Raw genomic sequence first — 24,300 nt, forward strand, 5'->3', positions numbered from 1 at the left:
GCTGCGGGGGGAAGCTGGAACCTGGGGACGGGTTCAACCCCAGGACCCAAAGCAGAGCATGGCCAGCGACACTCCAGACACGAGAGCCTTGGTGGCTGGCCCCTGGCCCCTGCGGGAGGGGCTCTGTGAGCTGATTTCAGTGTTGCCCGGGAACCCCATGGAGCAGGGCCAGCACAGCGCTGGCCTGAGGGGGACACCAGACGCCCGGGAGCCACTCTGCCCAGGAGGGGTGACAGTGGCCCTCAGCAGCTGAAGCAGGACACACTGCAGCCCCCATGCCAGCTCCTCCCTGGCTGCTGGCCACAAAGGAAGGACAGTCTGGCCCTAGAGTGGCCAGAGGGCACAGGGCCGGCACGTGGCCGGGTCCCCCAGGTGTCCTTCCCTTGCTCACTGACCTCCGGTCCCCCAGTGTCCTTCCCTTGCTCACTGACCTCCGGTCCCCCAGTGTCCTTCCCTTGCTCACTGACAGGAGGTTGTAGCAGGAAGAAAGGAGATCACAGCAACCGCCCAGGGGAACAGCGGGCTGGTGCCTCCAGTGTGGGGGGGCTGGGAGGGAGGGCAATGCCAGAGCCGGGCAGACGACAGCCGGGCAGGGCCCGGCTCCTGGCAGAGGAGCCCCAACCCACCAGGGCAGCGCTGCCTGCAGAGGCCCTGAGACCGTGGGCTCAGGAGACCCAGGGGCCACCGCACACTAGGGCTGCAGCCGAGGTCACGCCCAGGAGCCTTCCCTTGGGACCCTCCGGGCCCTGCCCTTAAGATGTGCCACCGGCATGTGTCACCACCGGGCGCCTGTCCATCACTGCAGGACTTGAGCCAGCCCAGCCGGGCGTCAGCATGGTAAGTCACGCCACCACCACGGGCTTCCTAGTCCCCAGACAGCAGGGGCAGCTCGGCCAAGGAGGTCCCTGCAGCTGCGCTGGGCCCTCTCCACACACCGGCCAGCTGGTTCTCACAGCCCTGGGTGACGCCAGGACAAGGCTGCCCAGTGACAGTGACACTCTACTTCCGCCTGCAACCCTCCCACCCGTCCCCTCCTCCCCACTGCTCCCCTCTCAAGGCAGGGCTCCCGTCGTCGGCACATGCCCCAGAACACAATGGCCTGGTCACAGGGGACTCGCCACAAGTATCTGCGCAGCGAGTTACGGCAGCAGCCGGACGTCGCGGGCGGTGGTGGGTCCCCACCTGACCACGGCCCCAGGACCTGGGAGCAGGACTGGCTCGGAATGTCCCAGGCAGGGCCATCCACAGGGCCATCCACTGGCTTCCATCTGCCTCTTGACCCAAGTCCTGCTCATCACCGCTGACCTCTTGGTGGTAAGAGAGACCCCTAGGAGACCTCAGGAGGAAGAAAATAGACTTTATTCCAAAAATATCTGTAAATACTGTTCTAAGGAAAAAGGCCAGCAGTGACCAGGGCGGACGTAGCCGTGACTTCTGATCCTCGTCCGCTGGCCCCCAGCCAGGCTGAGCCCCCTGAGACTCCTCCAGCAGGCGGTGAGCGCGGTGGCAGGACGGGGCGGCGGGAGGGCTGGCTGCTCAGTGAGGAGCCCGCAGGGTCTTGGGGACTGCTCACTATCCTCGGGCGCAGCGTGGCAGCGGGCAGGCGGCTATGTGCACGGGGTCATCCAGCACAGTTCCACAGGAGCCCGTCTGGTTCACGGCCCAATGGAGGTTCACGTGGGTCACTAGGACACACCCAGAGCCCCCCGGTCGCTGTGTCCTGGCAGGCCACCGCCTGAGACCAGACACATCCTGAGGCTGAGCCTCCCTGGACAGCTGTCCTGGGCCAGCCGGGCCCGGGAGCCCTGAACAGGTGGGTGTGCCAACAGTCGTCCCACGCCCTGGCCAGGACCCCTCGGGAGCGTGGCCTACAGAGGGCAGTGGTCCTGTCCCTCCAACACCATCCGAGAGCCCCGCCAGGCACTGTGTCCCCGTCCTGCTGGGCTTCCCTGGCTAGCCATGGGTCAAGCAGGATGTCAGATGAACGACTTGGCCAGAGTCACCATGTGGTCCACACCACAGGCCATGTCCACGGGCTCACCGGGCATCGTCACCTGAAGGAACGAGAGCGAGACATCCTTCACTGCAGGCAGCGGCCGCAGGGCCACCAGCCTTGTCAGCCTCTAGGGAGGCCACTCCCTCGCTGCACCTGGCTCCTGCAGGAGAGGCGCTCACAGCACCAGCAGGCCCTTGGGCACAGTGAAGAGAGACCCAGGGACAAGGCACCCCAGCCCCTGCCCTCAAGGGCGGCCATCGCGGCTCAGGTCCACACCTGGGACACCTCTGGGGAAGCAGAGGCGTGTCCTGCATGTGCGCATCCCAGAGGCCGCGGCCCTCAGGCGGGTGTCATATCTGTCCTATCAGAGCAGCTCAAGAGGCCCTCGCTCCTACCCTGTGGGTCTAGTCTGGGGCAACCCCGCCTGCCACTCCACCCAGCGACCCCACTACAGACACAGGCTGTCCTACTCACAGGTACCCTCAGGGTACACACGCAACACACGCACATACATGCACCCACGCACACACACATGCACACACATATGCACGTGCACACACACAGCTCTGCAGAGACTCCCAGCGGGAGACACCAGCACCGGCCGCTGCCCAGGGAGGAGGTGGCGCAGGAGGCCACCCTCCACAGCGCAGCTGTAGTGACATTCGAGGACATCTCTTGAGCTGGCGGTGAGCCACAATGAGATGAGCTACAACTGAAGAAGGACCCCCTGCCCCTTAAGCTTTGAAAACGCCTCCTGCCTGCTGCGTCCCCACTACAGAGCCTGGATGCCCCCTGAACCTCTGGCCGCTGAACCTCTCGGGCCACTGGAGCGCACTCCCGGAGCCACGGGTGAGGACCTGCTCCAGGCCTGGCAGACCCCATGCCCAGAACAGGCTTTGACGGGGATTCTTGCAGGGACAGGAACACCTGCAGGGCCACTCCCTCCAGCCGCGCCCTCACCAGGCCCCCACAGGGAGCTGACCTCAAGGGAGTCCAGGACAGCAAGCCCCAAAATCCGGGAGCCTGGCCTGGCCCCAGCCACCCCTTCACTGTGGCAGGGGGGACAGTCCCAGGCCCCGCCCCGCCCCAGCCCCTCTGCATGCTGGGCAGGCACCGAGGCTGCTCCCCGGGTCCCAGCGTCCGCCTGGCCTTACCCTCCAGGGGAAGTACTGGTCCTCCAGGCGGCCGATCCCCAGGCACCCGCGGAGGTTCTTGCCCCACACGAAGAGCTCGCCCTTGTCTGGGGGAAGAGGACAGCGGCTTGGCGGGAGCTGGCAAAGAGCCCGTCCCAGAAGCCCAACCGCGAGGACAGATCTTCTGCGATCAGGCACAGATGGCCCGTCCCCACCCCGTTCCCCCAGTGCTTCCTGGGAAGGGAGAAGCCAATGTCTTAGGCACCGTCCCCACCCTGCTGTCCGACCCCCGGGAGGCGAGTCTGAGGAGCGTGTGGCCCAGCCCAGCCCTGCCCGCCCCGGCCCTGGTGACCCTATCACACACCAGGCCACTCCTGGCTTCCTAAGCCACAGAGAGGCTGCTCTTTCTGTGTCCCCCAGGGCCTGCCTGAGCCAGGCCTGGGCCCATGTGCTGTGAGCTGGGGACAGGGCAGTGACAGGACAGACACAGTGACGCGACCTGACCTAGATGAAGAGATAGAACTAAACAGCCCAACCCACCCATGACTGCAAACCACAGAGGCCACAAAGGACAAGGATGCAGTCCACGGAAGGGACCCGTGTACTGCTCAAATACAGTCTGTCCCTCAAATCCATGTGGTGGGCACTGGTCCCCAGGGTAATGGTGAGGACAGTGGAGGGGCCCAGAAGGAGCAGGCGGTCACCAGGGCCTGGCCTCATGAGGAGTTGGTGGAGCTCCCGAGAGGGCTACCACAGACGGGCTCGGGCCGTTCCCTGCTTGTGCCCCGCCAGGGTCTCAGGGACCTGCCTTCTGCCAAGTGGCAGTGCCAAGCCAGGGAAAGCCCCCAGGTCTGGCTCTGCGTGGCACTGGGAGCCACCTGTCCTGCCCAGCACTCATGCTCACGGCCACTCATAGGTCATGCTGCCACTGGGAGCAAAGAAAGAAAGACAAAGGAAACTGCCCGGGCCTGGGGTCCTGTGGCTCGGGAGGCTGAGCAGGGAGAGCACGAGTCCAAGGCCAGCCTCAGCCACTTAGCGAGGCCGCAATGACTTAGTGAGACCCCGCCTCTAAATAAAGACCCAAAGGACGGGGTGCAGCTCAGCGTGAAGCACCCTGATGGCACCTCCCTGAGGAAAAGGGACCTTTCCCAGGAGAGGACTAAACACAGGGGTCATCGACAAGTGAGCCGCCTGTGTAGTCGTACTGCCCAGGGAAACCCACAACCGGGGCACCCAGAGGCCACGGGCCGTGCCAGCCCAGAGGCCAGTGGGACAACTCGTCTCCGACAGCTTGTCATCTGGCCAGGCCGTCCTGTGATGGCCCCCAGCACTTTGGAGCAAGGAGCGCTCCACCTCCAGAAACCACAGGGGTCTCCAAACTGCCTCTGGCCACCGCGTGCCCGAGGCCGAGCGGGGTCTTGGCCTGCGGGGTAGCCCACCCACACTCTCCAAGGACTCGCCCACCTCTGCCAGGGCTTCTCGCATGGCCAACTGGTGCCCTCGAGAGTCAGCCAAACATCAGCCTCACCACAAACCACAGGAACCGAGCCCAGTTCCAGGGGAGGAAGCGACGAGGTTGTTCACCTGCAAGCCATGGACGGCTGCTGGCCGCCCCCGGTGAGCCCGTGCTGGTCAGCCCACCCCAGTCAGCCCGTCCCGGTCAGCCCACCAAGGCACCACGGGCACACAGAGGGAAGGGAGCATGCGGGGGAGCACCTGGGTCCTGCCAGCCGGCCACTTACTAGAAAGGGCAGCAAAGTGGCTGAGCCCACAGCGGATAACGGAGACCTGGACGTCCGGGTTGAACTCGGTCAGGCCAAAGAGCGTGGGCGGGATCCTCTCCGGAAGGGCAGTTTCCACAAGGCTGGGTCCTTTGCCAAGGATTCCGTAGCCCCAGACAAACACGTGTCCTTCCCCTGCGCACAACAGGACGGGGTCAGCGGGCCACCCAGCCGAGGCTCCAAAGAACAGGCTGAAAACACTCCTCCTGTCCCGGCTTCAGTTCCCGCCTCAGCGTCCGCCCAGCCGCTGGCCACCCTCAGAGCCCAGAGCCCACGTCATGCGGCAACCTGGGTGGGGGCAGCCCCTAAATGACCCAGGAAGCCCACACGGCCTCCTGAAGCTTGGAGACAGCTGTCCCTATTAACGGACCCAGGTCCTCACTGAGCAGATGACACAACACAGACAATTCCTGGCCAGACCTTTAAACTTTAAGGAAAAAACGTTTTTGTTGGTACCAGGAATCAAACCCAGGTGTGCGCTCCCGCCGAGCCACGACCCCTGAGACGGGCACTCTCCAGGTCCCCTGCGGTCTTGCAAAGTTGCTGAAGCCACCTTGAGCCTGGGGTGCTCCTGCTTCTGCCTGGATATAGTTTTCTGACACCAAGTTCTTGCTTTTCTCCCCAGACGCTGGGAACCGATGGCTCAGGCCAGGCAAGCGCCCCTCAGGCCTGCAGCTGGGGCGCAGCTCGGGGAGTGCACGGCACAAGCGAGGCCCCAGATTCCAGCCCTGATACCCATGCCAAGGTTGGTGCTCCTCGGTGTGCCACACACTCTCAGGGCACAGACCTTGGTGTGCGACACACTTGCAGGGCATGGACCTCGGTGTGCCACACACTCGCAGGGCATGGACACGGTGTGCCACACGCTCACTCTCAGGGCACGGACCTTGTGTGCCACACGCTCACTCGCAGGGCACGGACCCTCGTGTGCCACACACTCGCAGGGCAGGGACCTCAGTGTGCCACACACTCTTTCACAGGGCACACAGTGGCAGTGCCCACTCTTTCATTTACTTCCTGGCTGGAGAAGGGATCTGGCTGGGCTGAGGGAACAGGGACCCTGCACCCCGCCCTCGAGGTCTGCTGGAGTGACAGGATGAGCAGCTCTCTGGCCACACGTGTCATGAAATTCACCAGGCTCGGTCCAGCAGACCATCCCATGGCCACGTGAACCTGACAGCCTAGTGCACATGCCCACCAGTCCCCAATGACTACCCAAGGGGGTCTCACCGTTCAGTAAGGCACAGCCGGTGCCCCCGCAGGCCGCCTGCTTCACAGTCCCCACTCCTGAGAAGGGCAGGCACCGAGGGACGTTCACCTGAAGCGAGAAAGGGCTCCAGTTAGGACAGGCTACGTGGGGGGTGGGCTGTGGGCAGGGCCACACCAGCTCTCTGTCCACTCCAGGGCCATCTCCTGAGCACCACACAGGCACGAAGCCGGGACCTAGGGACCTGGATGCACAGGGGCTACAGGACCAGCCCACCCCCAAAGAGCACTGGCTGGCCCAGGGGAAGCAGTCAAGGTCAACCTCAGACCCCACGAGCAAAACGCAAGGGGGATCCAGAGGTCTGAGTGGCAGAGCCGTGTAGGCCGGGGAGAGGCAGCCAGCGGGGTGCCCGTGCCTGAGGCCTGAGGAGAGGCAAGAACCAACCAGGCCAGGGCAGAGCGGGGAGCAGGGCATCCACCTGATGCAGGAGAGGACAGCCGGGCGTGAAGCCACTCGAGGAGCTCACAGGAGACCAGAGCAAAGGGCCCGTGGCTGTGGGTGGCACGGGTGGCCGAGGAGAGGCACCCTGCACAGGCCGTCCTCTGGAGAGTGAATGGGCAGCGCTGGAGGAGCCCGGGGAGCTCTGGGGAGGCCAGGGAGAGTAGTGCTCAAGAGCCCGGGGTCAGGGGCAGGTGAGGGGCAGAGGGACACTGAAGCCACAGGAGAGATCTTCTAGTGGGAGATGCAGAGGCCAGGAGGGGCGCCCACACCTCAAAGGGCCAGCAGGGGAGGAAGAGCAGGGGCCTGACCAGGGAGGAGGGGGAGGGCCAGGGTAGGGGACAGCCGGGAAGGAGCGTGTCCCAGCAGCGCCACGGCCAAGGTCAGAGATGGGGCAGGAAAAGGCTGTCCAGTGCCCTCCTAGTGCCTCTGGCTCCAGGGAGGTCGCCAGTGGCCCTCACGGGAGCCATGGACAAGCTGACAGGCAGAGGCAGACTACAATGGACTGGGACGAGGACTTGGGGACACGGACGAGAACTCGGGGACAAAGACGAGGGGACAGGATGCAAGCATGGCTGAGAGGACCCCTGGGAAGGGCAGGCCAGAGGGAGGGAGGGAGGGAGGGAGGACAGGCACAGAGAGGACAGGACCCAGCGGGTACACTGAGGTCGAGGAGAGCCAGCCCCAGGGCAGCCCCTCGGGGGCCATGACAAATAAATATAAATAAGTACAAGTTGTCTCAGCCACTTGTAAGGCGGCTTGGTGACCAGGTCTCCTGCTGTTCCAGCCCCTGAGAACCCCTCTCCTGGGTGAGGCCACCCAGTACAGGGAGAGGCACTTCCAAGAGGAAGTCACAGGACACCGCCTGGTCAGCACCCTCCTGACGAGGCCAGCTCCACAGTGAGCCACCCCAGAGCAGCCCGAGAGGAGCGACGGAGGCAGCCAAGCATTGGATCTTGCTGGGCCAAGCGCCAGCACAGCGCTGGGCTCCGTCCAGCAGGGCCCTGCCTCCCCCAGGCACAGCAAGAAGGCCGGCAGCAGAGCCCAGGGCAACGCAGCCCTGGACAGTCAGGGACGCAGCTGGCCACCTGGCGCCCAGCCACGGTCCCATGTGTTGCTTAGTTCTCTGATTCAGGGTCACATGTCAAATAATCATGGCTAATGGTGGCTCATGCAACTGTCCCCACAGGAGGTCGGCATGGGGAGGAGCAGCGCTCCCTTGAGCCCCTGCCCGCCGTCCACCTCCCACAGATAATGCGCCTCTAAACGACTGGCCTCCTCCCCTGTTGGGTGCCGGGGCACTCAGAGTCCACAGGCAGCCTCTGCCGGCCACGAGGCCGGATGCGGAGGAGGCAGCCTCCCCGTCGGCTGACCTCTGCGTGGCCTTACTCAGGTCTATTACAGCCTCTGCAGCCAGGCGCAATGGTCACCCTGTCTCCCAGCACTCAGGAGGCTGAGGCGGGAGGGTCACCAGTTCCAAGGAAGCCTCGGCACTCAGCGGGACCCCGGGGCAAAATGGAAAGTGACAAAGTCTGGGATGCGGCTCTGCGGGTGGCGCCCCTGGGTTCCATCCCCAGGACCACAAAAAATAAGTGAAAGTAAACAAAACCCTGAGTGTCACCAACAATTCCATCGCATCAGGGAACACGGTGTCTCTGGAAGACACACACTGACCCCCCAGGGATGAGCAGGTACCTAGGTCCCCCTCAGAGCATCCCAGGGCGGGGACGCGGACACTGGGGTGGGGCCCCTCCTGTCCTGGAACCAGACTCGGGTGATGGCGCAGCCTGTGAACACACACCACCGCACGTGCTCTACAGGTGGGCGTGGCGTGCATGTCACCCTCCCCAGAATGGCCGTTGGCTGGCGATGGCCGCACAGGCACGTGGTGGAAAGACCAGGCCAGCCTCCACCTTCTGCTCCATGGACAGTCTCCCCCAAGACCCTGCGTCTGCGTCTGCGGCTTGCGGCCTGCGGCCCCCTTCACAGGGGGGGCCAGAAGAGGGCCCTTGAGATGCTGCTGGCCTGGCGGGCCACGCAGTCTTAGCTCAGGGTCTGTGTCATGCTGCCGCCACGGCACACAGGACATCATAGAGACTCTGCAGCCTGCTTCGGACCCTCTGGGAAGGGGGACCTGAAGCCCTGACAGCACCCCTGGCCCCCAAGCCCACTCCCTAGGCCCCCGCACCCACTCCCCAGGCCCCCGCAGGCCCGCGTTCCCCGCCTCCCTGCACGCACCTGAGTGGACTCGGTGACGGAGGCCAGCTGCAGGTACTCCGAGTTCCCCCAACCAAAGAGGCCTCCGTCCGCTGACACGGCCAGGCAGCAGTCCCCATAGGTGGCGACCTGCACGACCTTCACTCCAGCAAGGTCCCCTCCCAGCTTGGTGGGCACGCTGGTGACATCGTAGTGACCGAGACCTGGCAGGGGAAACGCGCACCTTCAGTTACTCTCCCTTCCCGCAGGCTCGCGCCACGCCAAGCACAACGCTGGCCCCGACAGCACCCGCACAGAAAGCCTGGCCTGCCCTGCTGGCCGCACACCTGCTCCCACGAGGGAGGACTCATCACACACGGCTATTCTACTTTTTTTTCTTTTTAATATTTTTCAGTTGATGGAACTTTATTTTATTTGCTTATCTATATGAGGTGCTGGGAATGGAACCTGGTGCCTCACACGTAGGAGGCCAGCGCTCTACCACTGAGCCACAACCCCAGCCCCACAAATGGCATATTCTTAAGACCCAAAAGGCATGTTTTTAGGGACCCTGGAATTTTTTAGGTCAGAATCAAGTTAGAAACTTTGTAAGATAAGCACCGGGCAAGTGGCCCATGCCTGTGATCCCAGCGACTCAGGAGGCTGAGGCAGGAGGATGGCGAGTCGGAGCCAGACTCAGCAACTTAGCGAGGCCCTAAGCAACTCAGCAAGACCCTGTCTCTAATAAGACGTAGAGAAAAGAAAAAGGGCTGGGGATGTGGCTCGGTGGTTCGGTGGCCCTGGGTTCAATGCCTGGTGCCCCAGATACACACAGATACACACACAGATATACGTAAGAGCAGAGGCTGGGATTTGCCCATGGTAAAGGACCCTGGGTTAGATCCTAGTGAAGCAAAAACATGAAAAAGGAAATTTAGAAAAATTAACATTACTAAACACCTAAGGAAGGGGCCTCCACACACAACTCGGGGCCACAGGAGCGAGTCGCCCTGCAGGGCCAGAGCAGGACCAGCAGTGGGGGTCAGGGCTGGCCAGCTGCAGGCTGCATGTCCATGGTCACAGGCAGCGGAAAGGGGGTCACAGGCAAGTGCAGGGGACAGCACTCCCCAGGAGCAAGGGGGATGGGGCCCAGTGGGAGGCGGTCCTGGCCCCCAGGGCCACACCACGGCCTCTCATCACGCACCTGTCTGCCCATCGGCACCCCATCCACAGGAGTAGACCTCGCCTCGATCCGTGAGGAACAGGCTGTGATCCTGTCCGCAGGCCACCTGGAGGACACCAGTGGGCAGAGGAGCCCTCTCTCAGAGTCCCCAGGCCCGCTCTCCCCTCTGCGCAGCCAGGGCAGCAGCTCCTGAGACCAGGAGGGGGCCAGGAGGGGGCGGGGGGCCAGGGAGGGGGTGAGGGGGGCGGGGGGGCCAGGGAGGGCCCACCCCGGTGCCCCCCTACCACCACCCCCACGCCCCACCCTGGCCAGCTCCAGCTCAGCCTCAGCCCTAGTCCCCTTCGTCCCCTTCACCGCTGGACCCAAGTCTGTCCTGGGCCTCCTGCCTCTTCCTCTCCCCACACCCGGCTGCTCCATTCCCAAGGCTCACTGCCACCCCACGCTGGTCTCCAGACCTGGTCTCTAACTGCCTCAGGAGAAGCAGGCCACAGCAGGACCACCCAGGACAGACTCAGGAGGTCTGGTGACACCCGAAGCCACTCGTCCATGGGAGGAGGACGAGGACTTGAACCCACAGGCACCTGGGGCTGCGCAGGAGGCTCTGCCTCTCCCGCGACCCCTTACCAAGCCCCCGCGTCCCCCATTCTGCTGGCCAGTCACTCTGGATCCCAGGGCGCCCTCCCTGCTCCTCTCCTGACCCGGAAGCCTGGCTGTCCTGGGAGTCTGTGCCCCCACCCTCTCAGACTCCCCTCCTGGCCTCCACGAGGGGTGGGGGTGGGGGTGGGGGTGGACCCTCCCTGGCCCCCTCTACTTCCCACCAGGGCAAAGTCATCTTTCTGGAAGGTCAGGACTCGGCCGCGCCCTCCCCGGAACGCATTCCTTTGGAGATGCTGGACATGGACCTGGGCCTGGTGCACACCACGCACCCCCTGCCCTGTTGAAAACCTTACAGCCCACTGCCCAAGGACAAGGCCCTCGGGGCTCCACTCCCCGCCAGTGCCCAGAGTATGCGTCGTCCACTCCCGCCTGCCCTCCTGACCGCTGCAGAGCGCACTCCCGCGAGCACAGCAGTGACCACCAGCCACACCAAAGGCCTGCTTGGGCCTCCAGGATGCCCCTCCCCTCCTGCTGGGCAGCACCCCAGCCTCAGCAGGAACACCTGTGGCTAAGCGTTTATCCTTAGTGGCCATCGGGTGCCTGGGCACCGCCCCACAGGAACCCACTTCAGGTGGACGCAGCTGGGCAGGCAGCCTGGTCTCCACGGGAGCCTTACCCCCGCCCTAACTCTACTAGACCCCCATCCCAGGGTTCAGCAGGAGCCTGGTCTCCAGCGCAGGCCAGGAGTCCTGACCTGAGTAACCTGGCCCTTCAGGAAGTTCCCCTAACCGCCTGCCAGCACCCCACCCAGCGTCGACCCTTCCAAAGCGCCCGGGGACAGGAGGAGCTCCTCTCTTACCTGGACCACCTGCCCATCAAAGTCCTGCATCCTGTGGATCTTGTGACTTTCACTAGAGCCAAGAAGAGGAGACGCGGCCATCAGCCCCGCGCAGGCCGGGCCCCATCACCCTGGCCGGTAGCCCAACCCCACAAGCACAGGGCCACCGTCCTGGGGGGGGACAACCCACACAACGAAACTCAAGGCGTCTCTTCCTCCCTGCGGTACTGGGGACCGCACTCAGGGGCACTCTGCCACTGAGCCCCTTCATTTAGTTATTTATTCCGAAACCAGGTATTGCTAATTCGCCAAGGCTGGCCTCCAGCTTGCGCTCCTCCTGCCTCAGCCTCCCACACAGCTGGGGTTACAGGCGTGGCCACCGCACCAGCTTGATGTGAGGTTTTTAAAATATTTTTAGTTGTTGGACGATAATTTATTTTTACTTATTTTTTATGTGGTGCTGAGGATCAAACCCAATGCCTCACCTGTGCTGGACAACGCTCTGCCCCTGAGCCCAGCCCAGACCTCGACATGACTTTTGTATGAGGCTAGAGACTAGCACTCAGGCCACCAGCATCAAGCAAGGAACTAGAGGAAATTTTTTTTTAATACACAATGAAAAAACTGAGATGAAGGGGAACTTTTTAAGTTAACCAATTTGAAAATATGGTTAACTTAAATAATTCTCCTTCTTTTAAAGTAAAAAAGTTACAAAAATTAATTCGGCCGGTGCAATGGTGCACGCCTGCGATCCTAGAGGCTCGGGAGGCTGAGGCAGGAGAATCAGGAGTTCAAACCCAGCCTCAGCAATTTAGCCAGGTGCTAAGCAACTCCGTGAGACCCTGTCTCTAATAAAATTCAAAACAGGGCTGGGGCTGGGGCTCAGTGGTCAGTGCCCCTGAGTTCAATCCCCAGTACCCCCAAAAAAATGAGTTCAAAGGGTTTGTACACATGACGACCAAAGCTCACCCCTCACCCCCAGCAGAACCGCCCCAGGGCTCCCCCACTCAGGTCTGGGGGCAGAGCTCGGCACGCACCTGTACACTTCATTCTCCACGACCTTCCGGCCACACTGCCCATACGAGTTGTTCCCCATGCTGAACACTGGAAGGGACACAGCCCACCCAGCCCACCGCGCAGGCTCGTGGGATCCCAGCAGGCCAGGGCCGCCAGGGTCTCCAGAGCCGTCCCCCACAGCTGCCCATCCCGACTGCCACAGGGTTCCCTCCTGCAACACCTCAGGCCTTCTGGGTCCCCAGGCCCTGGTCCCACCTCCTGGGAATTCCACAGTGTGGGCAAGTCCCCGTCCCTGTGCCTGTGGCCAGACTGCACGGACACCAAAGGCCCTGGTGAGGGCCTCCTAAGGCCACCTCTGCCCTGTCAGGCACCTCGGCCAGGAGAAGCGGGAACAAAGCGGCTTTGCTGCCTCTCCCTGGACACAAGCCCTCTGCAGAGGGACCTCGGGCACAGGGACCTCAGCCTGAGAGGCCACACTAGGGGAGGTGCGAGCAAACAGACCCTTTGTGCACACACAGCCCGGTGCAGAGACCTCCCGCCACCCAGCAGGAGCTGGACGAGGCAGCCTGGGTGTGAGACAGGCCAGCAAGGTCCCCCACTCCCAGGCCAGCCCCCGAGGAACTCAGCAAGCCCACCAATGGCCCTCCCGCGGGGAGGGCACTCACCTCCCTCGCTGTCCGTCAAGACCAGGGAGTGCGCCCTGCCACAGGACACCTGCAGCACCCGGGTCTCCTGAGGCCTGTCCAGGGGCAGCGGGACGGGCGACGGCTCCAGGACGTACTCGTAGCCCCTGGCTGCAGAGGACCGCAGGTCAGAGCGAGGCAGCGGCCGAGGCCACCTCCGGCAGCAGGAACCGCCGTCCACCCCGTTCCCCACAGAGTCAGGAGGGAAGCTCCCGGTGCCCTTCGGGGCCAGGAACCCAGTGGTCACTGAACCGCACGCTGGGCCTCCTTGGGAATCTCCTGGGGCTCCAGAGGCTGCGGCCGGTCTGGACAAGTCAGTGATCCGCTAAGGGAGACTTAGGGCGGGGAGGTTCAGGGTGGCACCTGCTCTGCATGCACCAGGCCTGGGATCCCCCCAGTGCCGCTCAAGGCCTAGCGGGCCAGAAACATGGAGGGCGGCCTCTCAGGGCCAACGAGGCCGGACCCTGACACCGGGCTTCTCTGATACAGAGTCTAAAACAGCCCAAGACAAAACACACGAGCGCTCTGACCCAGGCAGAAACAGACTGCAGGTGGACAAGGACACGGGAGGCCAGCCTGCTATGTAGGTGGACAGGGGACTTGGGACACGGGAAGCCTGCCAGCTGGCGTCGGGCTGATGGCTCCTGTCTTAAGAGTAAAACTGCTCTGTGGTGGCACCTCAGCTCACAGCCACCTTGGTTCCTGTGGCTCTCGTGACAAGGCCTGCTTCCTAAACGTCCTTCGCGGCCGTTCCTGACCCTTTACATCTAAAGCCCCAAACACGGGGACGAGCTTGGGGTCTGGAGGGCCCACTGGCCTCCTCCCAGGCCACGTCCAGGCATGGGCACCCGGGGCCAAGTGGGAGCAGCCACTGCCCGCCCTGCTGCCAAGGGTCCCCGTTGCTGCTGACCAGGGTGAGCTCCAGCTGGCCGGGCTCATGAGCCAGCCTCTCAGCCCCACTCCGGCTGGCGGTCCCCAGGCCAGCGCAGGCTCCTGCGGCCCCGCACCTTTGTCCTTCCGGCTCCTCTGAAACCCGAGCTGGGAGTCCTTGTTGAGCCCCATGCCCCACACCTTGGTGACGTCCTTGGTCCTGGAGGACAGCAGTGTGAATCCATAGCCACAGGCCGCAGAGGAGATCTGAAAGAAGCCCCGAGCAGAGTGGTGACAAACCACACCCATGTGACCGGCGGTGCTCCATCTGCTCTGGGGACCTCGTTCACCCCCGAGTCACCCACAAACCAGGACTCCCATCCCACCACGAGGCCATCAGGGGCCTCGGCCTGCTCTGGGTCCAGCCTGCCACCTGTGTGGCCGGAGGGACGCTGCCTCTCCAGGGACTCCAGAAGCAGGCGTCCGCTGGGTGGCCCTGAAGACGGTGCCACGGCAGCTGGGGTCCCACAGCGACAGCACCTCCTCAACCATGGGGCACACGGGTGACCGAAGCCCTCAGGGTTGGGCCCCTGGAGGCTGCCCCTCGCCCCAGGCTGTGCTGCGACCCCAGATGAGCAGAGGGGAGGCTGCCCCAGGGTGTCACAGGGACAGAAAAGACAGAGTCCCAAACAAATGGGAGACAGTCCAGACCACTGACCGGAGGATGCACAACAGTTTCCATGGCAACTCCGCACACTGAACCCCCTCAAAGCCCCAGCGAGAAGGCTGTGGAGGGATGTGGCCCAGGGTGGAGTACCCGGGTCCCATCCCCAGCATGGCAAAGACACACAGGGCTGGCTGGAGCCCAGGGTCAGCACCTGCCCAGCAGGCGCAAGGCCCGGTTCAACCCCAAGTACCATAAAAATACCTAAGAACCCAGAAGGGATTTTTGCAGAAATGGACAAGCCAAGCCTAAAATTCAAAGGACCCAGAGGAGGCAGACCATTTTTTAAAAAGGACAAGAGCCAGGTACAGTGGCACATGCTATAACCCACCGTGGCACGTGCTATAACCTCAGCTACTAGGAGGCTGAGGCAGGAGGATCACAAGTCCAAGGCCAGCCTCAGGAGTCTAGTGAGAACCTGCCTCAGAAGGGCAGAGGGACAACTCAGTGGTAGGATGGCCCCATCCCCACACATGGGGAGGACAGGGCTGGGCAGAGCTCCCACCTCCAAAGAGCTGGAGGGCGGCCTCCTGACCACAAAGCTCACCACAAGCCACAGCCATCCAGACAGTGACCAAGACGGGTCATTCTGACGTGAGGGTGGACACAGCTTCATGAAGACAGCTCAGAGTCCAGAAGTCAATCCTTGCCTTTAGGTCACCCCGCTTCCCACAAGGGAAGGACAGGTACGGTTGCTTGGACAACAGACCTCGGACCCTGCCTCACCCCACAGGCCCAAACCAGCTCACAGGGGCTCAGAGACGTAAATACAAGAGCCAAAGCCACCCAGCGAACAAGGGCGCAAACCTGGGTCTGGCAGATGAGCCACCAAAGCACAACCTACAGCAGAAAAACCGGTTGAGGAAATCCATCAAGATGGAAAATATCCGCTCCTCAAGACACTGCCCAGAAAGCAAGCCCTGCCCAGGAAAAGCCAGGAGAACCCTGCGGGTCCGGTGCCCAGGGCCCAGGACTGAGGACTCAATACGGCCAGTCGGCCAGGGGGTCAAGTGGGGAGGCTGAGGCAGGAGGACTGCAGGTTCCAGCCAGCCCGAGCCTGGCTCAGCTCCCATCCCCAGCCCCTCGCTTTTCACCGGGTCCCCCTTTCTCCGTCCCCCGTTTCTGGTCCAGAGCTCACTGGCAGACGAGGAAGAGAAGTCAGAAGCCGAATTGGACAAGATGCCTCCTCTTCGTGGCCTACCAGGGCCTCCACAGCCACGCAGGCAAGCCCAACCTCATGTCAGCTTCACTCTCCCGAGTGTTGGCCTCCAAGAGGGTCCTCTGGCTGCCACCCCTCCAAATCTAGGACCTGCCTCCTTCCCAAGTCGCGGTCACTCCACCGTCCGGCTGGGCTCGCTCCTACTGAATGCCTTGTCCCTAAGGAGTCCCCAGCCTGCCCCCAGCAATCCGTGCTAAACGCCTCCCAGTCTTCCCCGACCTCCCTCTCCCCTCCTTCCTCCCTCCCCGGCCTCCCCCTCCTGTCCTACCTCCCTCCCCAGTCTCCCTCTCCCTCCTCCTCTCCGACCTCCCTCTCCCTCCTCCTCCTCGGCCTCCCCTTCCCTTTCCTGCCTCCCTCCCCAGCCTCCCTCCCCAGCCTCCCTCTCCTGCCCCCCCAACCCGCCTCACTCCCCGGGCGCCCAGCGCACCCTCTGCGGCAGCTCCAAGCGGTAGGGCAGCGGCTGCACCCTCCGGCGCGGCGGGCGGGCGCGCGTGGCAGGCGCGACTCTGGGCAGCACGAAGCTGGGCACGCCTAGCGCCCCCGAGAAGCTGAAGCCCCACACGAAGACGCGGTCCGCTCGGGCCGCGCGCTCCCCCACATACTGCAGCACCGGCGCCTCGGCCTCGGCCTCGGCCGCCTCGCGCCGGCTCCGGGAGCGCCCGGCCGCCGTCCAGTGCCCGCGCCCCTGCCCCGGGCCCGGTCCCGTCAGCCGCCGCCCCAGCCGAGCCAGCGCCGCCGACGCCATGCTCCGCTTCACGCCTCAGCCGCTGCCGGGCGCCGCCATCTTGCGTCACCCTTGACTTCCCGTGTGGGCGGAAGCGGCCGCCGCCACGTTTGCTGCTGGCGGAAGGCGGCGAAGCGGACCAGTTCTTGAACCCAGGGGCCCAGGGCCACTTACCCGTCTCGTACTGCTCCGGGCGGCCCGCCCTGGCCTCCTGGGCTCCCTGCCCCTCGTCTTTCTCAGCTGGCTCCTTGCAGCCGTCCCGACTCCCGTCGCTCTTCTCAGGCTCTCACCTTTAAAATGAGAGGCTGAAAAACTGCACCGACTGCGCGGGTCGCGGCGGCGCAGCCTGGAGGCCGGGACTGGAGGCCGGCGGGTCCGGAGGCCGGCGGGTCCGGGTGCGCGCTGCGCCACCGCGCCCAGCCCTCATCTCGCTTTCTGCCTGTTGCTGGTCCTGGAATTCACCCAGGGTCGCTGTGCTCCCAAGGCCAGTTCAAAGGATTCCCCTGTGCGGGGATGCTCCTTGTACCCCTCCTGTGAAGCCTGAGCCACCTCAGTGGGGCTCAGACCTCAGGTGACAAGCCAGCGGGGACAAGCGTCACGGTTTTCACTGTTAATGCAAGATAGAAAGCTCAGCCGAGCCAGGCGCAGTGGCGCGCGCCTGTGATCCCAGGGACTCTGGAGGCCGAGGCAGGAGGATGGCAAGTTCAAGGTCAGCCTCAGCAACTTAGAGAGGACCTGTCTCAAAACATTTTTAAAAAGACTGGGGATGCAGCTCCGTAGTTAAGCACCCCTGGGTTCAGTCACCCGTAGCAAAAAAAAAAAAAAGTCTCTTCTGCGACAGAAGTCCCATTAGAGGGTAAGGGAGCTGAAAGCCCTTTTGGAGCACAGCGGGCTGTGGCTCTGGCTTTATCCAAGTACCTGCTTTGGTGCCACCACAACAGAATCAAGCCTTTCTCAGAACGTGACCCACCTCTCAAGACTGTTGGCAGGACCTGGTCCCTGGCTCTGGGACATGTGGATAAGGGAGACGTGAACATGGCTATGGAACATACATGTTTATTAAGTGTATGTTGGAACCCAGGGGCCCCCAACACACCAGGCGAGCCTCTCCCGCAGAGCCCCCTAACCTGTGATTTTTTTCGGTACCGGGTATTGACCCCGGGGCCCAGGGGCACTTATCCACTGAGGCACATCCCCACTCCTTCTAATTTTTGAAGCAGGGTCTCACTAAGTTGCTTAGGGCCTCAGTAAGTTTGGGGTTTTGTTTTTGTTTTTGTTTTTTTGGTACCAGGGATTGATTTCAGGGGCACTGGACCACTGAGCCCCGTCCTCAGCCCTATTTTGTATTTTATTTAGAGACAGGGTCTCACTGAGTTGCTTAGCGCCTCACTGTTGCTGAGGCTGGCTTTGAACTGTGATCCTCCTGCCTCAGCCTCCCGAGCTGCTGGGATTTCAGGCACCACCACACCCAGCTAGGGTCTCACTAAGTTACTGAGGCTGGCCTCCAACATGTAATCCTCCTGCCTCAGCCTCCCGAGGTGCTGGGATTACAGGCGGCACCGCCATGCCTGGGCAATTCTTCATGGTCCTTTGGGAGCAGGACTGTCCTTTTGTCTGTGCTTATGATTTTTCTGATTCATTTGGTCTTAAATGTCTGTTCCTTCACAAAACTGGAAATTATGGCAAATAGTAAGCTTTTTGAAAAATCTTTGTCAAATTTAAAAATCAACAGCCCTAGGTAAGACTTCCAAATTTCTAAAATATTTTGCTTTTAAGGAATATCCAAACAAGAAAGCCTTGGTTTAATAAGATTTGGGGACCAAAGGACAAACTGCAATGTGAGCCCCAGCCACCAGGTGACAGTGTGTGCCCGTGGATTCTGTGGCTCCTGTTGGTGGGAAGGATCAAAAGTCTGGGGCCAGTTGAGATTGGTAGTCACAGCCGCGGTTTTATATTTACTATTCAAACCTAGTCGGTTGATCCCGGGTACGTCTAAGTAAATAAATAAATTTAAAACTCTTGTTGGCTTTATAGACGCTCTATGGGAGCAGGGACTTCCATCTTTGTCTAAATTTTTGCTTGGAAAAGTTGATTCCACAGCAAAACATCAGCTTTCCAAATGTCTGCTAATCTCACCCAAGCTAGATTTCACCTCCTTCACCGAAGGGACTTTTTCTTGTACGTTTTCTATTTGTTTAATTTATTTTATTTGTATTTGTGGTCTGTTTTGCTTTGCTTTGTTGAGACAGGGTCTCCTGATGTTGCCCAAGGCTGGTCTCCAGCTCCTGGCCTCAAGGAATCCTCCTGCCTCAGCCTCCCAAGCAGCTGGGACCAAAGGCTCCTACCACTCTGGCTGGCTGTCTGATATTTTGAGGCAGTTGAAATTCTTTAGTCTCCCAAAGAGGGAACTTAATTAGCCTTACGTATTTTCATGGTTTACTTTTTTTGTGTGTGTGGTGGGGATTGAACCCAGGGCCTTGTACATTCGAGGCAAGCACTCTACCAACTGAGCTGTATCCCCAGCCCCATGATTTACTTTTTATTCATTAACTTTAATTATACCACTGATAAATTAACAGTTCCTTTGTTTAAAAAAAAATATGGATAAGACCAAAAGCCCCTTTACCCATGTAACTCCACATATGCATTACCATGAAAAAATATTATTTTTGTCGTGTGTTTAAAGAAAATGTTCTAATATATATCCCATATTGCAGTTTCTTTTAACCCCAAATTAACTTGGAGACATTTCCCTAACTGTTCCTTTGGACCTGTTCCCAGCTCTCACATTGTTGCACATTAATGTAAATTAACCACTTTTTTGGGGGGCGAGGGGTACTGGGGAACCCAGGGTCTTGCACATGCGAGGCACGCACTTTAGGACTGAGCTGCACCCTTAGCACTGAGCTAACCACATCTCATTTAGCCATTCTTTTGGTGAACATTTGGTTTGTGTATGAGTGGTGTGAGGCCAGGCTACTAAGGCACACCCTGTAATCCCAGTGTCTCGGAGGATCAGAAGTTCAAAGCCAGACTCAGCAACAGTGAGGCACTAAGCAATTTAGTGAGACCCTGTCTCTAAATAAAATACAAAAAATAGGGCTGGGGATGTGACTCAGTGGTCGAATGCCCCTGAATTCAACCCCAGATACCAAAAAAAAAAAAAAAAGGTTGTCTGAATTTATGATAAATGTACAATACAGCAGTTTTGTTTTGTTTTGTTTTTGTTTTTTCTGTGCTGGCATTGAACCCAGGACCTTGTGCATGCCAGGCAAGCCTCTGCCGCAGAGCTGCAGCCCCAGCCTCACAGTGAATGTGCTTGAACATGATTCCCTGTGCATCTCTGTGAGGACATCTCCTGGGTTGATGTGAATAAATAATAATTCAGGTTCACAGAAAAGGTTAGTGTTGGAAATTCTTAATAGATGCCTTCAATTTGTTTTACATGAAATACATCAATACAATAAGATTTGCAGGGCACGGTGGCACACGCCTATAATCCTAGTGGCTCAGGAGGCTGAGGCAGGAGGATTGTAAGTTCAAAGCCAGCCTCAGCAATGACGAGGTGCTAAGCAACTCAGTGAGACCCTGTCTCTATATAAAATACAAAATAGGGTTGGGGATGTGGCTCAGTGATCGAGGGCCCCTGAGTAGTTCAATCTCCAGTAACCCCCCTGCAAAAAAATTTATTTTGATGTAGCCTGTTTTACTAATCATATCTATTGAAACTTCTGGGGTTTTTTGTTTGTTTGTTTTTTAATTTACATATGACAGCGGAAGGCATTACAATTCTTATTACACATGTGGAGCACAAGGAACTTCTGTATTCTGCCTTGTTTAGGAAGACTATCTTTACCCAAGGTATAGTGTTTTATACAATGTAAAACATTTAATGTAACTCTTTTCTTTTTGTTTTATATTCATTTTATATTAACTCTTTAGGTTTTATATTTAAGTTGATTTTTGAGTGGTTGAAGCCAGACTACATATTTATAGGTATTTTTTTTCCGGAGAAATTGCTGATTATCCTTAAATAATTTTTTGGCTAGCATGGACATTATCTGAGGATTGGAAATGTTGTTTTTAGAAAACTCTTTTTAGAACATATGATAAATTTCCATAAATTCGCGGGTCAGTTTCTGGAAGCTCCTTGCTCCTCCTGCCCTGTTCTTGCTCTGCTGTGACAATGTCTCACCTGTGGTGGCTTCACGATCTGCTCTGATTTTTGTTCAATCAATTCTCTTTGCTTTTCTTCCCTGTTCTTTTTACAAAATTGACTTTGTGATTCATAACATTTACTGCTATATAAATTTTAAAAATTGCCTTGTCAGGCAGCATAAAAAATCCCACTGGGATTTTGATTGAAACTGCATTAAATTAGTGAGCTAATTCAGAGAAATCAATGAGGAGAAGTGACATTTACAATGGCAAGTCTTCCTATCCATGAAGGTAGTACTCTCTAGCGTTACCGCTGGCTTCTGTCACTGAACGGAGCCAGCCCTCTGCTTGTGGATGATACTGTGCACTGTTGAGAACATACTTTTTGAGATCCCAACTTTTCAGGGCAGTGGTCTCCAAATTATTTTGATTACATATCCATATGAGTGAAATTTGTGAGCATGAAAAAACATACATTAGTTACATACATATTGATATAAATATGTACTTTATGAAAAGTTTTAAAAACTTATATAATGAGGTAAAAGCAAATCAACAATACTTTTTTTTAGACAAATGTTTTATTTTGTTATTTAAAAACCATTTGCGCTCATTAAAAATAGCAGTGGTTGCCAGGCACGGTGGCACACACCTGTAATCCCAGGGATTCAGGAGGCTGAGGCAGGAGGATCACAGTTCAAGATTAGTCTCAGCAACTTAGCAAGGTCCTAAGCAACTCAGGGAGACTGTCTCTAAATAAAATATAAAAAAAGGGCTGGGAATGTGGCTCAGTGGTAGAGAGCCCCTGAATTCAATCCCTGTTACCAAAAAAAAAAAAAAGAGGAAACTTGATCTGAGGTGGGGCTTTGGGGAGGGCTAGATGATGTCACTAGGGTGGAGCCCCTTGACTAAATACTGGTGGCTTTCTAAGAAGAGGGAGAGAGACTAGAAGAGAGACATTCATGAGCTGTGTCTCTTGAAACAGGATGATCTGCTCCACCTTGGGATTCTGCCATTAAGAAAGCCATCCCCAGCTGGGCATGGTGGCCCACACCTGTAACTCCAGCAGCTCGGGAGGCTGAGGCAGGAGGATCAAGAGTTCAAAGCCAGCCTCAGCAACATCGAGGTGCCAAACAACTCAGTGAGACCCTGTCTCTAATAAAATACAAAAAAAAAAATAGGGCTGGGGATGTGGCTCAGTGGTCGAGAGTCCCTGAGTGCAGTCCTGGTACAAAAAAAAGAAAGAAAGCCATTCCCAGATGTGAGCCCTCTCCTTGGACCATAAATATGAGTCAAAATAACCTTTTTCTTTGTAAATTACTCCACGCACATGTGATGGTTTGGACAGGAGGCATCTCCCCAGAGCTCCTCTGTTAATGCTGAAGTGTTCAGAGGTGAAGTCACTGGACTGAGAGCTGTGGCCTGACCACCCATCCTAGTTTTAATGGATTGACCGCAGTAACTGTAGGCAGGTGGGGTGCTGGAGGGGAAGGTCTCGGGGGCTGCCCAGGAGGGGCGCATCTTCCCTGCAGCCCCCTCCTGTCTCTCTGCTTCCGGCTACCACGAGGCCAGCAGCACTCCCACTCCCCCATAACACCCTTCCCCCACAAGTTCTGCCCAGAGTCACGGAAGAGCTGGGGACTAAACCTCCGAAACCATGAGCCAAATAAATTTTTCTCCATTTAAGTTGCTCTTATCAGGTATTTTGGTCAGAGTGATGAGGAGCTGACTGGCACAACAGAAAATGGACCAATGCAAATGTCCTTCTACAGGGTCTTGATGGAGGGAGTCACCCCATTTTCTGCACCTCCATCCCTTCTCCACGTGAGCACACAGCATTTCTCCCTCTGGAGGAGGCGGGAACGAGGCACCAAAAAAAAAAAAAAAAAAAAAGAAAGCCACAAGCTTTCCAGAGAGGATGGAGCAATGGGTTACACAACAGACAAAGTGACTCACAGAAGACTCAGACTACAGGATTTACAATAGGTGGCCCTCGTGACCCTGGGAGACTGTTATCCAAGTGGTGGGGATTAACTCGAGTGAGTTCATGAGAAAGACAAGAACTCATGAGAAAGACAAGGTCGTGGGCACACACTACCTTCCTGGCACCAATTAGAAAACATGTTTTGTTTTTTTCTTTTTAATGAATGGTTTATTGTTTAGATTTTAAGGCAGATTAGGCTATCACGTCCAGGTCTAAGTAGAGAAATGAAGAGTTTTGTCCTCTGGTAATTTTTGGCAATACAGTTAATCCTCATTATTCCTGAATTCTTCATTGATGGATTTGCCTACAGTTTATTGGTGCTTCCCCAGGCATTCGCAGACCTGCCCAGGGGTGAGGTGCTCGCCTTGCAGGTGAGCAGCAGAGGTCACACGAGGCGAGGCTCTGACTTCCTCTAAACTACAAACAAGATTTGCTTCTTGGTCTAGTTAATGTTGCGTTTTCCCACATACTTTTCTTGCGTGTGTCTGTGTGTGACAGAGAGACAGATTTCAGGGCTTTGCTGCGATGTGGCCTACCGCCTACGGAGAAAGAGATGGACTGGATGTGGCATGAATTACAGTGCTTTGGGCTCTAAGTTCAGGGTCAACAATGCACATCGACTAGAGTCCTTCCGTAGAAACCCACAAACACATGTATTAGCAGGTTCACAGAAAGGCCCCATCCAGATCTGACGCCCAGATCTCTAGGAGCAAGGGTCCCGGGACTTCAGGGAACAGCTGTGAATCAGGATGGACTGTAACTAATAAAAGCTTTGCAAACAGCTCTTGTTAAAATGCATAAAGAGCAGACACCTTCCCGACAAACTGCTGGGTTGTTGTCTTTGCTTTGAAATAACTTTTTTTTTTGGGGGGGGGGCATCTGCTAGTAAATAAATCCTCGACAGCCACTAGAAAGAAATGCTAGCAACGCGGGAGCCCCTGTCTCTTTGCAAAAGAAACATGCACCTTAGCACGTGCACGTGGACCTGGGCAGCTGCCGCCAGGGACGAGGACAGGAGGAGCGTCGTCGCACGGTCTGGGGGGACGCCTGCGGTCCTGGCCCCTCGGCAGGCTGCGGCGGGAGGATGGCTTGAGGCCACCTGAGCCGCACAGGAAGACCCCATCTCTCGTTTGGGGGGGACAGTTCCGTTCAGCTGTGCCCGCAACGTGAGGTTTCCTGAAAGTGTCAACGAGGCGCGACGTTACATCTAGGCAACGGGTAAACGGCCCGCCGACCCTCGGGGACCGCAACCTAATCCGAACGCCGCGACTGCGACGTCGGGCGGAGGGGCCTGGCGGGCGGCCGAGGACTGGCGGGCACGCCCGGGCCCAGACCGACCACCGGCGGCCTTCCTCGGGGCTTGCGGCCGGGCGCCAGGCAGCGCAGTCGGGCAGCTGGCGGGACGCGAGCACCGGAAGCGGCGCCGCCCACTTGGGGCGCTGCGGACACGCGCGCAAGGCCGCCTCCGGACGCAAACAAAAAGGGGCGCGGG

The 24,300-nt window shown here is 58.6% G+C and overlaps 1 protein-coding gene across 4 annotated transcripts; it reads right to left on the reverse strand.

Annotated features, from left to right (window-relative positions):
* Nucleotides 1-1,341: 1,341 nt before the first annotated feature.
* On the reverse strand, nucleotides 1,342-16,985 carry Rcc1l (RCC1 like). 4 transcript variants are annotated; one of them, XM_046422821.2, is made up of 11 exons: nucleotides 16,841-16,985; nucleotides 14,137-14,266; nucleotides 13,112-13,240; nucleotides 12,467-12,533; nucleotides 11,451-11,502; nucleotides 10,016-10,100; nucleotides 8,854-9,035; nucleotides 6,141-6,228; nucleotides 4,872-5,045; nucleotides 3,151-3,236; nucleotides 1,342-2,054 (listed from the first exon to the last, which is right to left on the reverse strand). In XM_046422821.2, the coding sequence occupies exons 2-11, from the start codon at nucleotides 14,189-14,191 to the stop codon at nucleotides 1,977-1,979; spliced, it is 996 nt and encodes a 331-aa protein (XP_046278777.1). In that variant the 5' UTR covers nucleotides 14,192-14,266; nucleotides 16,841-16,985; the 3' UTR covers nucleotides 1,342-1,976. The 4 variants fall into 4 exon arrangements, 3 of the variants coding, with proteins under 3 accessions (XP_046278777.1, XP_046278776.1, XP_046278778.1); XM_046422820.2 differs by lacking the exon at nucleotides 16,841-16,985 and adding an exon at nucleotides 16,370-16,702; XM_046422822.2 differs by lacking the exon at nucleotides 16,841-16,985 and adding an exon at nucleotides 15,862-16,074.
* Between the last annotated feature and the right edge of the window lie 7,315 nt (nucleotides 16,986-24,300).

The sequence above is a fragment of the Marmota monax genome, unplaced genomic scaffold (assembly GCF_021218885.2).
Source record: "Marmota monax isolate L192 unplaced genomic scaffold, Marmota_monax_Labrador192_F-V1.1 WCK01_AAM20220418_F8-fsc00237, whole genome shotgun sequence".
Lineage (NCBI taxonomy): Eukaryota > Metazoa > Chordata > Mammalia > Rodentia > Sciuridae > Marmota > Marmota monax.

What these genes read in the sequence shown, in the direction of transcription:
- Rcc1l (XM_046422820.2), bottom strand. Translation starts at nt 16,687, where the DNA reads ATGGCGTCGGCGGCGCTGGCTCGGCTGGGGCGGCGGCTGACGGGACCG. An exon ending in CCGTCACCGAGTCCACTCAG is followed by an intron (nt 6,229 to 8,853) that starts GTGCGTGCAGGG and finishes TTCTCGCTTCAG; the next exon opens with GTGAACGTCCCTCGGTGCCT. An exon ending in CGGCTGTGCCTTACTGAACG is followed by an intron (nt 5,046 to 6,140) that starts GTGAGACCCCCT and finishes TGTTGTGCGCAG; the next exon opens with GGGAAGGACACGTGTTTGTC.